This window comes from Diabrotica undecimpunctata, unplaced genomic scaffold, assembly GCF_040954645.1.
Source record: "Diabrotica undecimpunctata isolate CICGRU unplaced genomic scaffold, icDiaUnde3 ctg00000593.1, whole genome shotgun sequence".
In the NCBI taxonomy this organism is placed as follows: domain Eukaryota; kingdom Metazoa; phylum Arthropoda; class Insecta; order Coleoptera; family Chrysomelidae; genus Diabrotica; species Diabrotica undecimpunctata.
In genome coordinates, this window is record NW_027311900.1 from 933,209 (window position 1) to 950,722 (window position 17,514).

Sequence of the window (17,514 nt, forward strand, 5' to 3'; positions counted from 1 at the left end):
TTTATTTATTATCTGAACTACTTCTTCATAACTCGGATTTTCGATGTGCAGCTCCGCCGTATAATATATTGTCTCGTTCTGCTCATTTTCGTTGTCTGCATTTAGATTTTCTTCGAAATATTGTTTTCATCTCATTATAATTTTTTGCTTCTCTGTTAGTAGTTCTCCGTCCTTGTCTTTACATATCGTTAGTTTTGGTCTAAATGACTGTGTGTTTTCTTTTATGCATTTATAGAATTTTCTGCTTTCGCGTCTGTTGTTATGCTTTACGATTTCTTGTACTTGTTTTTTCATAGCCTCTCTTTTCTTTCTTCTGCATATTCTAGTCGCTTGTATTCTTTTTTCGTTATAAATCTCACTGCTATTTCTTGTGTTTCTTTGAAGTTGGTTAAGCCTAGCTTGCCTTTTTTCCTCTACTGCAGTTCTGCATTCATCATCATACCATTCCGCATTTCTTTGCCTTTTGGCTTTTCCGACAGTTTCCTCTGCTGACTCCGTTATAATTGTTTTTAATTGTCTCCATTCCTCCTCTGCAGTATCTTCCTCTCTAGTTCGGTTGTGTTTTATTTGGTGAGCATTTCTGTAATCTTGTCTCTTTGTTGCCCTTTTGAATCCTTCGACATTCCATTTTTTGATTTGTATGACTAGTATGATATATGTATGTCAAAAAATCATAATTTAAAAATAAAAATCGACCTTTTTGGGATTTTTCCTTAAACTCGCCGGCTTACGAAATAACGAATTTATTCCATACATGTGCACCGTACAATACCAATTTATGTCGTATAAAAAAATTAAAGGCACTAGGCGCGTTCACTTTTTAAATTTAATTTGAAACAAAAAAAATATATTCTACATAAACAAACATCATGCAATCGAAAATTAATATTAATTTTAAAATATATTTTATAATACTAACCGGCACCAACATAGTTTATGGGAGATGAATGTGTTTAAGTAAATTACGACAATTTTTCGCATGGGCCACCTCTTGAACCCTATACTGGGATATCTTATAAAAGTGATTATGCAAAAAAATCCATTGGGAATATATTTTTTCGAACGAATCGGACCTTTTCGCCTTGTCTATTAATAACGAATATAGACATTATATTCGTTGCTATTACTATAAGGATAGGTATATATTAACGAAAAAACTCGTTAAATATCCTGTTTTATTCCCGTGGACTAGTCTACGGTCTTAAAGCTTTTGGCTCACCAGTAAGTTTGTTTGACATAGCTGCTTTAAAAGATGTCAAAGTATAAATACAACTACAGTGCTAAGTTCGGTTAAAAACAAGCTTAACAAAAGAACAAAAAAGTTTTCACAAACGATATTTGCAATATTTGACGCAGTAAAAACTAATGTTTTTCTTCTTTAAAGTTTTTATAAACTTGAATAATATTTGCAATATTTGACGCAGTCGTTTTGACATCGTCATCATTACGGCTGTTATTTACTGTTTCAATATTATTATCAAATTTTAGCACACATTAGTGAGATATTTACATCGAGATTTTCTCTAACAGTTATTCATATTTTACGTATATATGTATACATACCACGTGCATTTAATCGTCTACATAATATTATCACTTGAAATTATTGTTTTTAATTTTAACGTTTTTCCTGTTGGTAAATCCCTCTTATCGTATTATCACGCTAGTACATTTTGTAGATTGTTCAAACGGAAATATCTTCTAGATTATAAAAAATACCAAACATATCTTTTAGATCACTTACAGAAAGGTTTTAATCGGTATTTTGTATATAAAATTTAATCAGGCATCGAGATAGAACTAAAATTTTTGGACCAAAAACGATTTTTGATCTATCGAACTGTCAAAGAGTGTATTTTAGAATTGTGGGTTACAGAAACCTGTAAAATTTGTGTTAAATGCCTTTATCTTTCTCGAAACTTATAATATATATATATATATATATATATATATATATATATATATATATATATATATGTATGTATATATATATATATATATATATATATATATATATATATATATATATATATATATATATATTATAAGATATATGACGAATTCCACAGAAAATATCCACTTTTTTGATGCCAAAAACATTGATTTTGAAATTTGAGAGCACATTCTTGGGATCATTTTTTTTTATTCTTTAGTAACTACTCAAAACTGACGACAAAAATGGTGCTGCCACACGAAACGAGGGTAATAGTGCCTTTTTTGTCAAATTTCAAAAATTAAATCAGCGAAATAATAGTGATTTTAAAGTGCAAAATATCGCGACTAGAATCACTGTAAAGTCTGTTAAAAAGCAAACAAACTTTTTTCAAAAAAAAAGGACTATTTTATGCTTTTAAAATAATGCTTTTGTTTTCTCTTCATTCGAAATCTACAGGGTGAGTTTTAAGTATGGATCGCCTCAATTATCTCGGAAACAGCTTGCACGATTTTTATAGATTTTGGTGTGTAAGAAAGAGTCTTGTGATTAAAAATGAAAAAAAAAATAGTGCCACCGCCCGAAACAAGGGTAATTATGTATTTTTTGCGAGATTTGAAAAATTGAATAAGAAATAATACTGATTTATGAAATTTATGAAAATGAAGGCCTTTTTTATGATATTAAAATAATTCTTTTGTTTTTCTCTTCATTCACAATCTACAGGGTGAGTTTTAAGTATGGAACGCCTCAATTATCTTGTAGCATTTGTAAATTCCTTAGTATATATTGAAATCCCCTCGTATGTGTTAAAATACCAAAAAGTATTTTCAATCCTCTTTGCGTCGCGATTTGATATGAAAACATTTTAAGTTTGTTTATATCACGGACGCATATTCTTTGGTATTTTTCTTTGTTTCAAACAAACATCCATTCAGATTGCTGAGAAGGTTTCGCCGAAAAGATAATTTGCGACCCTCTCGCTGAGGCGTTGTCAGGGTAAGCTGTTTCCAGCGTTTGTCCAAATTTCACATCAAATTTTAAATGTTTTCTCGTTTTTTGTCCCTTTTTATGGAAAATAAGTAGTTTTGTGGCAGTTAATAGTAGCAGTTCAATGTGTAGTTGCAGTTTAAGTGAGGTTTGGAAGAATTGTTGTTTCCATCCTCGTTTTGTTTGTCCCTGGTCGTCGTTCCAGACTATAGATGCAGTTTTTTTTGTTCGTGTGTCGAAAGATTCTCAGTCCAGTTCTCCCAGACATTTTCAAGTCCAGCGAAGTCCAGTTTACAACTCAAGTGTAATCTAGTGAAACTCAGGTAACTTTTTGTTTAAATTTTAAAGTAAAGATAGACTTTTTTTTTAATAAAATTTGCTTTCATAATAATTTAAATTGTAATAATTAATATTGTAAATTTTAGGTTGTGGCCATTGCTGTCATTTTATCTGTTCTGTTTTAAAATTTAATGTTGACATATGACAGCTAGCTTAGTTTTATTTTTTGACATTAGTTTGTTTTGTTTTTTTAGAAGAAGGTTAACCTATATGAATAGTTCTCATTTAAAAGATATTTCTTTATTTGTAATAATTTATTTCTGCTACAGTTTATAACTCAGCAACAATTTTTTGTAAGTTTTGTAGCAATTCCCACTTATAAACGGATGTCATAAACATTTAAATTTTAGTCTCTGAGAACCATGATTATTAAGTTTTCGCTTATGTCTGTTTTCAGCCATAACTATTACTAGCATAATACAATGAGGTGGTTTTCCTTTGCTTTCCTCATTTACTAATAATAGTCAAAGAAATAAACACACTTTACGAATGCCTAAATTTAAATTCATCTTATTTTGTGGAAAATCAGTAGTAAGGCCTTTGTTTGCTTTATTTCTTCAACTATAATAATCCCTTTACAAAATGTCAAAACAAACTTTCAAAATTCTTTAATTTAAAAAAGAAAAATTGTATTCAAACCAATATAAATAACTTTAAAATTACAATAAATGATAAAAATAAAGAAGAAACGTATAAAAAAAGGGGAAAAAGAAACAAAAACAGAAAAAGGAAGAAAACTGGCAAAAAGATGAGGGAAAATATTTTTTTAATTTTTGTTGACACCTACTACCAACCAATTTAAGCATCTTATCAGGGGTCATTAGCAAGTTCGGCCTATTGTTTTTTAATTTTTATATGTATTTACAGTATTCTGAACAAAAAACAGTTAATTAGCACTTAGAAATATTTATAGAAGACTATAAAAAGTTATTTTTTCACCTTATATACTAATTTCACTTGCAGATTTTTCAAACTGATTTAACAAGTTTTAAAAATAACATTTTTTTCAATATATCTACTTTTTAAGAATGTAAATAAACTATCAAACTGTTATCTGTCTAAAATAAAACTAGAAAATTAGATCATTGAACTAATAAATTCAGTCTTACATTCAGAAGAGGAATTAAGAAATATCAGGTTTTCTCACTGAACAAACATCACATATGGGACTGACATATTTTTGACAATTTGGAGAAAAACCTAAGAGTAACTTTATAGAATATAGTGTTTTGAAGGATAAGTGTACAAGGATATTCTTTTATTCAATGCTTTTGTAATGCCTGTCCTCAGGCTAAGTGTCAGAAATGTAGTCAATGACAAGCACCTTTAAATAATGTTTAGGCTGTTTTGAACGTAAAATTGTCAAACATTGTTATAAACACTTGCAGGAACTCAGATTATGACATAGGTGCTATAATTTTGAGCTTTTCAGTCTTTATAGTAAGCCTAGTATTGGTAGATCCATCAATATAAACAGGCTGCAGTGGCTAGGACACTTACAGAAAATGAATGAGATGGAGCTGTCAAAACACATTTATAACCAAAGACCGAATAGAGTAAGGAGAAGAGGCAGACCCAGAGCTTGATTTAAGGGCCAGGTAGAAGATGTCTTACAATAGTGTCAACAAGTATGAAATTGGAAAACCGAGGTGAAAGATAGAAAGAAATGGAAGCTGGTTCTAGAACAGGCCAAGACCCACTATGGGTTGTACAACCAATAATAATGATGAATCCAAGAATTAGGAATATGAGAAAAACGAAAAAAAACAAAAAGGGACTGAGTAAATTGGGGAAATTGGCAGAAAATGGTATGTCATAGAAAAATAAAGCTATTAGAAAGGTGAAGTGTCTTGGGAGAAATTATTAAGATTTTTTATATGTATTTGATTAAACAATATTAAATAATATCAAATAATATTTAATATTTAACTGGGTCAGGATTGTGTATTATATAATATCGAGTAGTATAATTGTTTTGTAAATAGTAACTCAAAATGCAAAGTTTCTTTATTCTTGAGGCCAGGGTGCTGAATAAGCCCATCTGTGTTTAAATTCTCAATAATCAAAGATGTGTTCCATTCTCCCTTAGCTACTTAACATTGAAATGAACCAACCTACTGCCTTACCTCACAGCAGCAGTAGACATGGATAAAATAAGGGGTGTAACAGTAGACTAAGACTTTATACCATTAATCTGATTTTATTTGTCTGTATGGTTCATATATTGTGTACTTCTCTTTTTATTTAAGGGCACTCTTTTATCATTTTAAACAATTATAAAGGGCAAACAAAACATGACAAAATTGGAAAAGTATTAACAAATATGTTTCAAAACAAAATCATACCAACAAAAAAAGAATAAAATAAAAAAGTAAACTGAGGAAATTGGCAGAATACAGAACATTATGGAAAAAAAGAGCTAATGACAAGATTAATTTTTCCATTTATTATTCGAAAGAAACATTTCAAAAGTGAAACAAAAAAAAAGAATTAGAGAAGTATACACAAATATTAGCACAATTAACCAAGAGTAAAATGGAAAAGATAAACAAGAATTTAACTGAAAAACTGAACCAAAATGAAGGTAAAGGTAAAAAAAAGTAAAAAACATAGAAAAAATTAAGTTATTAGTTATTTTTTGTCAATTTGATTGTTTATTTCGTTATTTGGAAAGCAACAACAGGGAAAAATGAAGCTGTTTTGAATATTTATGAACTTTTGTAGGAAAAATAAAAAATTAGACTAACAAACACAAAACAATGGTTAAAACTTGGTGGACTAAAGTATAAGATTGTGTTATCAGAGAATAAATGATCAACAATATTATAAAGTCAATATTATAAATAGAAACAAAGGGACAAAATAGATACAAAATATTGTTACAGGAAACTGAAACATCAAAAACTAGATAAAAAATATTGTTATAGGAAAGTGAAACATCAAAAACTGATCTAACTGTTCTAACAAAGTGTCAAATTTGCACAAAGTCATTGTCCTATGAATCACTTAAGGCAAATATTTTACTGTAAATAAACATCAAACTTATTAAAAATATTTATTTTCTAACTCACATTGTTAAAACAGTACAAAATCCATAATGTATGAGCTATTTAATTGAAGAAAGTATACTAACTTTGTAATGAATGAATTCTAAAGTTGTGTTTTATGAATGTTCAAAAATCAGCATTTAAAATGTTCTCCAACACTGTTTGATAAGAATATATCACTGATTATGAATCAAAATCATTTAAAATAACCCAAATTGTCTAGATTTGTACTAAAACTGTTATCTTTATATGCAGATTGATAGAACATATTTATTTATAAATAAAAAGATACGGGGTCACTTCCTCAATGCTCGACACGTGGGTAATCGCTGATTGAAAGTTTAAATGATCTTGCTCCAGACTGTATCAATACAAACAATCTGATGAAATTTTAGTATTTTTAAAAAACTTTGGTCAAAGGCAAGGGTGATTTTTAGTATTCCTCTAGATTTTGACTACGATAATAAACATTGATTTGTTTACAAATAACTTACCTTCGTCTGGAAACTCTGGACCAAGGTCTAGCGAAGCTGTAGGTGGATTGTTGACTGCTGACACTGGCAAAAGATCTACCACTGGAACTGTTGTTGAAATGCGCGTTTATCTTTGAAGAAAAATAACACAAAGCTGTATTATGGCGCAGTTAAATTATAAACATTGCAAAAGGTTAAGACTTACCTGCTTGAAATGATCCTCTTTCTGTTTGTAAACACCGTCTACGGAACTCGAGCTTGGATCATTCCTCTTAGCAGTTATATTTCCCATGAAAATGCACGTGGAAAGTTGCTTTCCAACAATTTTTATCGAACATCTCAGCTGTGATGACCTCAAAATTCAGGTAGTGAACCTTTTGTTAATTTTTTACTTTTTTATGATGATTGATGACATACAAATCTAAACGCTGGGTGTTCCTTTCTTCGTCAGGCTCTCTTTGTGTTTAAGGTAAATTGCACTTGACCCTGTGAATTAAAAAGAGAACACCAATATTTGCAACATCACCTTATGTCAAATGCCAACGTCAATCGTCAAACTTCAAATCGCTTTCTCCATAGCAGTGGCGTATAGCAGTAGAATTATATTCTCATAAATTATCAATTTAACGACTCCATTTTATAAAAAACGAACCATCTGTTTTAAGAACTAAAAATGATCTCTGGGAACACGTTTCGAAAGAAATGTACTAGAATTTTTGTAACGTACAAAAGAAAACATAGCACTTATAAGTTGTTACAGTTAGTGGGGTAAAAATTGACGTTAAAAGCAGAAACACCAGAAATTGCAGGAAAAGATGAGAAACCATATCAACTGCTAAAATATTGTGAAAAGCTATAACGGAACAACTAACTGGGTTAGTTGCGTAAAAACCAAACCACACCAGCATATATTTAAATTATTAGTCAAACCACGTTATATATATCAAAAGGTAATCATCAAATCACTAGTTGATAACGAAAAAAAATAACAATTGCTCCAACAAAACTGCTCAGGAAGGAATTCCACAAAATACGAGAAAGGAAACAACAAAACATCAAAAACAATTCGGAAATGTTCACAAGAAATTTAACGAAAACAAAAAAAAAACAAAACCGTATATACCTAAAAGGCTTATCAAAATAATTTTAAGGGTAGAAAATAAATAAATAAATAATTTTTTCTAAAACCAAGTATATTTTCTAGAATTCTAATAAACTATAACCATCTTTTTTATTAACAGAATGATCCTGTTTATATCATACTGATAACATTTTAAGAGATATTTATTAAATGTAAAAGGCAAATGACCAGTAAATGAAAATTCAGATATAGTAGAGAATTTTTTAATAATACATCTCTAATACTAGTGAATAAAAAGAAAATTTAGTAAACTAAAAAAGCATGGAATAAATAAGATATAAATGTTGACTAAAAAATCAGCTCAGATTTTTTTTGTAGTTTTTATCCCTGTAAAGGTTTTCTAGTTCTACCTCTGATCATTAATCACGTGACCCCTATGGAATTTATTTTATTGGTTACATGATACATGATGGAGTGAAATCAAAAAGTCAATTTTTAGCGACATTTTAGAAATCAAAAATTATGTCATCATGATCACATTAATTGTTGGCAGATTTATGTTTGACAATGTAATGTACAGTATCTAAATTAAATACCATATGGTCACAAATTCTTGATAATCATCATACTGAGTCAGATATAATTGGGTTAATTTGCATTTATTTTAGAAGAATTTATTCCTAATAATGACAGATATGAAGGAATCTGACGTTGTTAGGTTATCAGGAAATGTCATAGTGCCACTTACATTCCCTTATTAGAAGAAAAATAATAATGATTCTGGTGATTTTTTTGAAAATATCACAATTACTAATTCTCTGTAAACATTAAGATATGTTATATTAAACCACATTTTCCTTAGCTTTCAAAAGTTCCAAATGGATCAGCAACCAGAAATTAAAAATGTACCTGATAATGAAAAAGGTGTGAATTTCTAATTTTACTGGCAAATAGTATATAATAATCTAATACACTATATATGTTTTATAGATTCACAAGCTCATATACAGGAATTGCTATCAGAAAAGAAAAAAATTCAAGAAGAATTTGATATACAAAGGGCGAAGTTTAAAGATTTGTTTTTACTTAAAGAAGGTGAGAAGCTGCTTAAATAATAATTAAGAACAACGTAAAATGTGATTTTAACAATTTGTGTTTGATTTATTTACTGTGTTAAGTGCTGGATCCAGTTGTTTCATTAGATGCAATGGTCTACTTCAGATAAAAAACCAGTTACATTGTTTTGAATATGCAAATTATTCTTGTAACATATAACACAATAACAAATTTCACTGTCCAGTGTTAAGTAGTAGAAATATAATATATTTCAAACATTAAAAGATAGTCTACGATATCTGTATATATTTATTATAGTTGTAAAGTTTATTTTTTATAACAGTACTTAGTTATCTTTAGCAGGCCTTCCCAAAGTAGTGAGTTAATACAATATAATGTAATTATATTATCACTTTTAATTATTTAATTTGATGCAATAGATTTGTTCTTAGACATCTCTTGATTCCAGCTGAACTAGATAAAAAAGTAGAAGAAAATGTACAATTAACTGAAGAACTAACAAGATTAAAAAATGAGTTAGATGATTGCAAAAGTCAACTAGTTGTAGATAGCATGACACTAGAATCAACATTTGAAGTAGAAAAGAGGAAAGCTGAAGAAGAAATTGCTACATTACAAAGATTAGTTCATGGTAAGAATTACAAAGTATTCGCTAAATGTTGATGTGTGTGTTTGTGTTGAGTTTTGAGGAAAGTTCTACTAGGTATGTAAAATTATATGATTATATTACACAATCTGAGACCCTGCAGACATTTTCAAGGAGTATATGTTTAGAGTATTCTTCAAAGTAGTTAATTAATATACTGTTTCCTTCAATATAAAAGGTTCATCATTTGAATCATTTAACTTTATCTTCACATTTGCCATTCAGTCTTTTACAGTGTATACATTTATATTTGACTTCTAAAATTCAATAAATACTGAGTAAATCATTTATTTTCTGTTGATTTCTTTTAAAGTACTTTTACTGTGTGTTTTAAAAAATTCAAATTTTTATTTGGTATAACTTTTTATTGTATGATTTGCAGAAACTGTTGAAGAATCCAGCTCAACAAGAACTTTATATGACACAGAACTAAAAAAATTAGAACATTATATACAGCAGCTGCAAAAAGAAATTCATGATTTGAAGAGAGAGAAAAATCATTCTCCACATCACATATCACAGGTCTGTATACATTCAACCTCATTTTCTGTAGATGTATCATTATATTTTGTAGTATTGTCTATTCTTTAATTAAAAATTACTTTTCGTTTTTTTCAAAATATTTGAATACAGCTATTTACAAAGATTTAATTTCATTTTTACTGTTAAATAATGTGATTGTTAGAAACCAACATGGTTTCTATTCTAAATAATCTACCCATACAGTAAATCATTCCTGTTAATAGATGCAGGACAAAGTCCTGTTGAGATATTTTGTGATACAGTGGAACCTGCTTAATTCGAACTTCGCTAATTCGAAATCTTCTTTAATTCGAATTTTTATTCTGGTCCCTAGCATTTCCTATATACGTAATGATAAAAAGTCGTGAATAATTCGAATTATATTTTGGATAATTCGAACTTTTCTACAAGTTAAAAATGCCATTTCATGCTGGAAATTTCCGCGAAAAGAGGTAGTATTGTTTCCTGTCCTAACGTGCCACTTGTTTTAAGGCATTCAAGGCCATTGTACTTGTACCTAGGACCTAAATTCTCCCCCACCCGGCATGGATGCAAGATGTCGTCGCATGGTAAACTTCGAACATACAAAACTTTGACGTTATCGGAAAAAATAGCGGCATTAAAGAAGTAGAGAAGTGGACGAAGAAAAAATCTGAGCTTCCCAAGAACTTTGATTCCCCCTAACACATTATCCACCTACTTGAAGGATAAAGAAAAAATTCTCAACAGTGAAAGTGAATGCTGTAAAGATCAAAAAAGATTAATGGAGCCAGAAAATCCAAATTTAGACAATTGTGTTTTAAAATGGTTCAAACAAGCAGGGATAAGAAAATTTCCGTTAGTGGTCCCCTTATAAGAAGCAAAGATGAACAATTTGCTATTGAAATGAGGAAAAACAATTTTAAGGCGAGTACAGGGTGGCTCGACGGCTTCAAAAAACGCAACAAAATTTCGTTCTAATCCATTTCTGGAGAAAGTGAGGCCGTTAATCAGCAAGAAGCCAACCAATGGAAAAAAAAATGCGGATGATTCATGATATAGATGAAAGAGATATCTTCAATGTCGACGAGACGGGTCTTTTTTAAATGCACTCCTGACAAAACACTCGCATTTAAAAACGAAAAATGTCACGGAGTAAAACTAAGCAAAGAAAGAGTCTCCTAATTGGTGCAAACATCACTCTCCTAATTGGACGATTAGAAAGACTGCCTCTAGTGATGATTGGCAAGTCGGCTAATCCGCGTTGTTTTAAGAACGTCAAGTCAAAACCAGTAGAATATGTGAGCAGCACAAGAGCTTGGATGACTAGTGATCTTCTCGAGAAATGGCTAAAAAAATTAGACAAAAAATTACATAAAAGAAAAAGGAACTGTATGGCACACAACAGTATCCCACTGAGAGAAAATGTAAAAGTTATTTTTTTTCCTGCTAACATCAGTTCTCCAGGCCTATGGTCCAGGGTGTCATAAAAATCTAAACATTTTACAGACGTTTTTGGTTGAAAACATATTGACGGAAGATTGCGACACCTTTAAAATTAAATTAGGAATTCTAAAAACATCGCGAATGTGTAAGAAACCTTGGGACAAAGTAACACCAGAAATGATCAAACACAGTTTCAAAAAAGCTGGTTTCACAAAAAGGAGGAGAACGCAGACAATACTTTAACAGAAGAGCTGCTTTCAGTTGACTGCTGGGGGGACGTCATTTCTGATCCTGCCATCTCTTATGATTTTGTCAACGTGGATGAAGATGTTGCAGTATGTGGTGAAATAACCGATGCACAAATTATGGCTGAAGTGCTTAAGGACAGTAATGAAAAACAAGAGAGTGCTGAAAAAGACGCGTCATCAGTTGCGGGAGAAATAAATGTTCCGAGTGCGGCCGAAGCAACAAATCATATTACGCAACTTAGACGGTACTTTAAAAGCAAAAATGACGTAAGTCACTCTATTTTTAGTTCACTGAGAATCTTTTGTCATTAGCGAGAAGCTAAATTCTAAAAAGCAGCTAAATATTTCGGATTTCTTTGGAAAAAATTAGTCTGTCTTTTTTCATTAATTGTAACAAATATGTATTCTTACTTTCAATAAATTATTTGAGACAAATTTTTTCATTGTTTTAATGATGCGTTCTCAACTGGGCATTTTTATCGGCCGATTGTTTCGGCCAAGATTTGGCAGAAAATACCAATGAGAACACCTGCAAATGATAGAAATTGACAATAATTGACCATGTTTTATAGCTTGCAAATATTTTAATTGGTATACTTGGCCGAATTTTATTGGCCCATTTTGTTCGGTTGACAAAATTCGGGCAAGAATAGGAACTAAAACATCTGCAAGCAATAAAATGGTCAACTATTGTTGATTTTTATCGTTTGTAGATGTTCTTGTAGGCATCTTTGTTTTTTGTGGATATATTTTTAATTCGAATTTTGGATAATTCGAATTTTTTTATCGGTCCCCCGAGATTCGAATTATCCAAGTTTCACTGTACCAGCAAAGCTTCTCACTGTATCACTCAAGAAATTTTAATTTATAAATAAAAAAATATTGTTATTCAAAGACATGCATTGAATTGGTTAACATCTTATTTAACTACACATTGACAATACATCAGCTTTATCAAGAAAGGCAAAAAATCAAATGCGAGTCATAAATCTAACTATCGTGATATCAATATAGGTGTCCCACAAGGCTCAATTTTAGGACTGATTATATTTCTTATTTCTTATTTACATGAGTGATATTCTCTCAGTTAACTCAGATGGATATTTTACAATATTTGCAGATGATATACATACTATTATTAACAGATCTGATACCTCTTTGGAGTCCCAATGTAATTATCTACTGGCAGACCTTCACAGCTGGTTCTTTAATAATTACCTATTATTGAATACCCAAAAACATAAAAAAGTCATAAAAATGCATAAAATGAGTTTAAATGATTCCAAAATTGTTTTGAATTTGAGTGCATAGATTCTTCAATGTTGAGATATAAGATTTGTAGCATCGATCTGTTATTGCTTTGCATTATGTTCTAAGATCTGAAAATAAGGTATAATCAGTTGCTGACTGAGTATGTTTAAATCTAGCATGAGCAGACTTTTTTGAAATAAAAGTTTTTTTAATTCTGGAGCAAACCCACAATGAAATTTTGAGGGTATATGTTTTTTTTTTGGAACATACAGTAATATTGCTTTAGAGCATTAATAGTCATTAAAAATAGTATTCCAGTCAACTGAAGAAAAGTAATTGTTTAGACCTATACAATTTGCATTACCATAGTTAAAATATATATAAAATATATATAAATATCTGGAAGGACATGTGCCTCTGGATATTTGTACCTTCAACTTAGTATTTCAAAAACTCCAAGCCTTATGAAGCTACATGGTGTCAACGATAACATTTTATGTAGAGTTGGCAACAGTGTGTGAAAAACGTGTTTGTTACTGTGTGTTTAAAGCTGTGAGTTAGCTTTGAAGATTTTTATTGATAAAAGTAAATTTAGTAGCAGTATTCACCAACATTTCTTTTGAAAATCGCCGTAGTTATAGCAAAACTTTTGATATCAAAATAAAGAGTAATAATCATTCTAGATAATATTTATGCATAATATTTTTAGTTGCATTTTAACCTAAAATAGATTATCGTGTTTAAAATTTTAAATCTGCACTGCTTGTACTTCTGGATGTGTCCAAAGGTACACAAGCATTTTCAGTGGGAGTTATTTGTGTAAGGAGACTGTGTACAGTGCCTTACAGTAATATTGGTAGAAAGCAGAACATGTACCACAAGAGTCATTGAAGGAGGCATTACTTGAAGTATTGTCGAATAATGCATCTCTATGTAGTGTGGCGAAGAAATGAAAATAAGTAAACCTATGTTACACAATTATATAAAAAAGCAACATAATTTGGTTACTAGTATTAATGATATCATAGTTTCGCTACCAAACTATATGTTTTCATAAAGTATTTAGGGTTGCAGAAGTGAAACAACTGTTTAATTATCTAGAAAAAGCTGCCTAATCTTCATTTGGGACTTAAATCCAAACTAGAAAATTGGCACTTAATTATGCCACAGTCTTGGGTAAAAAAATACCAGACTTGTGGCAAGACAAGCAAATTGCAGGCTGAGCTTGATTTTCCTTGGATTTTTATCAAATTTGGTTAATCGGCTATATTGGCGTCATTTTGGTCGGAGAGTCAAGCGAATAGACATTTTCTACATGAAATTGGTCGCTTGTTCTTCTGCCATACTCAGAATTTTCCTACATATAACAGTTCGTGAGAAAAATTTCCACTTGGATGTCTGTATTTGCTGATAATTTCCTGAAAATTAAAAGTGATTATTTTGTTTGAAATTTGAATTATTTCGATTAAGGGGTGACTTGCAGATAAAAAAAAATAAACATGTGGCTAGAAATTATGCACTGTTTTGCCGGAAAATCGAAAAAACTGTACTGCCATTGGATTTTTTATCAAATTTCGTTATAGGCTATGTTGGCGTCAATTTTGGTGCGAGAGAGTCAATGGACTTTTCCTACATAAAATTGGCAGCTCGTTTTTCTGCCAGAGTCAAAATTTTCCTACATCTAACGATTCGTGAGAAAAATTTCCACTTGGATGTCTGTATTTGATGAAAATTTCGTGAAAATTAAAAGTGAATATTTTGTTTGAAATTTGAATTATTTCGATTAAGGGTGACTTGCAGATAAAAAAAATAAACATGTGGCTGCCGGAAGAAAATCGAAAAAACAGTAGATTTTTTAATACGATTTTTCCTCTTTCTCCGGCAAACTGGGGTTAAGGGATCAGAAAAAAACACATCTTTGGAATAAGCTGGACCCAGTGAATGTACCAAAACATTAAACAAAATTTTTCTTTTTGTAAAATTTGGCAAAAATTTTCCAAGGGGGTACCCTTGGGTTTTTGTCAAATTTGGTTAATCGGCTATATTGGCGTCAATTTTGGTCCGAGAGTCAAGCGAATAGACATTTCCTACATAAAATTGGCCGCTCGTTCTTCTGCCATACTCAGAATTTTCCTACACCTAACGGTTCGTGAGAAAAATTTCCACTTGGATGTCTGTATTTGCTGATAATTTCGTGAAAATTAAAAGTGGATATTTTGTTTGAAATTTGAATTATTTTGATTAAGGGTGACTTGCTGTTAAAAAAAAATAAATATGTGGCTAGAAGTTATGCACCGTTTTGCCGGAAAATCGAAAAAACTGTAGACCATTGGATTTTTATCAAATTTCGTTAATCTTCTATGTTGGCGTCAATTTTGGTCCGAGAGTCAAGCGAATGGACATTTCTTACATAAAATTGGCCGCTCGTTCTTTTGCCATACTCATAATTTTCCTACATCTAACGGTTCGTAAGAAAAATTTCCACGTTGATGTCTGTATTTGCTGAAAATTTCGTGAAATTAAAAGTGAATATTTTGTTTGAAATTTGAATTATTTCGATTAAGGGTGACTTGCAGATAAAAAAAATAAACATGTGGCTAGAAATTATACACTGTATTTGTTGAAAATTACGTGAAAATTATAAGTGAATATTTTGTTTAAAATTTGAATTATTTCGATTAAGCGTAACTTGCTGATTAATAAAATCTAAACATGTGGCCGGAAATTATACACCGTTTCGCCGGAAAATCGAAAAAACTATACTACCATTGGATTTTTATCAATTTCGTTAATCGGCTATATTGGCGTCAATTTTGGTCCAAGACTCAAGCGAATGGACATTTCCTACATAAAATTGGCAGCTCGTTCTTCTGCCATACTCAGAATTTTCCTACATCTAACAGTTAGTGAGAAAAATTTCCACATTGATGTATGTATTTGCTGAAAATTTCGTGAAAATTAAAAGTGAATATTTTGTTTAAAATTTGAATTATTTCGATTAAGGGTGACCTGCTGATTAAAAAAATCTAAACACGTGGTTAGAAATTATGCACCGTTTTGCCGAAAAATCGAAAAAACTGTAGACATTGGATTTTTATCAAATTTCGTTAATCGGCTATGTTGGTGTCAATTTTGGTTCGAGAGCCAGGCGAATGGACATTTCCTACATAAAATTGGCCGCTCGTTCTTCTGCCATACTCAGAATTTTCCTACATCTAACAGTTAGTGGGAAAAATTTCCACTTGGATGTATGTATTCGCTAAAAATTTGGAGAAAATTAAAAGTGTATATTTTGTTTAAAATTTGAATTATTTCGATTAAGGGTGACTTGCTGATTAAAAAATCTATACATGTGACTAAAAATTATGCATCCTTTTGCCGGAAAATCGAAAAAACTGTAGATTTTTTAATTCGATTTTTCCTCTTTTCCGGCAAACTGGGGTTAAGGGATCAGAAAAAAAACACATGTTTGGAATAAGCTGGACCCAGTGCATGTACCAAAACATTAAACAAAATTTTTCTTTTTGTAAAATTTGGCAAAAATTTTCCAAGGGGGTACCCTTGGGTTTTTATCAAATTTGGTTAATCGGCTATATTGGCGTCAATTTTGGTCCGAGAGTCAAGCGAATAGACATTTCCTACATAAAATTGGCCGCTCGTTCTTCTGCCATACTCAGAATTTTCCTACATATAACAGTTCGTAAGAAAAATTTCCACTTGGATGTCTGTATTTGCTGAAAATTACGTGAAAATTAAAAGTGAATATTTTGTTTAAAATTTGAATTATTTCGATTAAGTGTGACTTGCTGATTAATAAAATCTAAACATGTGGCCGGAAATTATACACTGTCTTGCCGGAAAATCGAAAAAACTACTGGCATTGGATTTTTATCAAATTTCGTTAATCGGCTATGTTGGCGTCAATTTTGGTCCAAGAGTCAAGGGAATGGACATTTCCTACATAAAATTGGCCGCTCGTTCTTCTGCCATACTCAGAATTTTCCTACATCTAACAGTTCGTGAGAAAAATTTCCACATTGATGTAAGTATGTATTTGCTGAAAATTTCGTGAAAATTAAAAGTGTATATTCTGTTTAAAATTTGAATTATTTCGATTAAGGGTGACTTGCTGATTAAAAAAATCTATACATGTGGCTAAAAATTATGCATCGTTTTGCCGGAAAATCGAAAAAAACTGTAGATTTTTTAATTCGATTTTTCCTCTTTTCCGGCAAACTGGGGTGAAGGGATCAGAAAAAAAACACATGTTTGGAATAAGCTGGACCCAGTGCATGTACCAAAACGTTAAACAAAATTTTTCTTTTTGTAAAATTTGGCAAAATTTTTCCAAGTGGGTACCCTTGGATTTTATCAAATTTGGTTAATCGGCTATATTGGCGTCAATTTTGGTCCGAGAGTCAAGAGAATAGACATTTCCTACATAAAATTGGCCGCTCGTTCTTCTGCCATACTCAGAATTTT

At 30.7% G+C, this 17,514-nt stretch overlaps 2 protein-coding genes across 2 annotated transcripts in view; one reads left to right on the forward strand and one right to left on the reverse strand.

Annotated features, from left to right (window-relative positions):
* Positions 1-7,294, reverse strand: part of LOC140431198 (serine/threonine-protein kinase S6KL-like) — a 277,715-nt gene extending 270,421 nt beyond the window's left edge. The window contains exons 1-2 of the mRNA XM_072519122.1: positions 6,988-7,294; positions 6,804-6,913 (exon numbers count right to left, since the gene is read on the reverse strand). Coding sequence (XP_072375223.1) covers positions 6,804-6,913; positions 6,988-7,074 — 197 coding nt within the window. The 5' untranslated portion in view covers positions 7,075-7,294. The remainder of the gene's footprint in view (positions 1-6,803; positions 6,914-6,987) is intronic.
* A 1,113-nt stretch (positions 7,295-8,407) lies between these two features.
* Positions 8,408-12,048, forward strand: LOC140431212 (uncharacterized; the record flags this gene model as incomplete). The annotated part of the gene is made up of 5 exons (XM_072519140.1): positions 8,408-8,787; positions 8,854-8,958; positions 9,389-9,571; positions 9,969-10,135; positions 11,752-12,048. Coding segments are annotated over exons 1-5 (798 nt in total), but the record flags the coding sequence as incomplete, so codon positions are not given.
* Between the last annotated feature and the right edge of the window lie 5,466 nt (positions 12,049-17,514).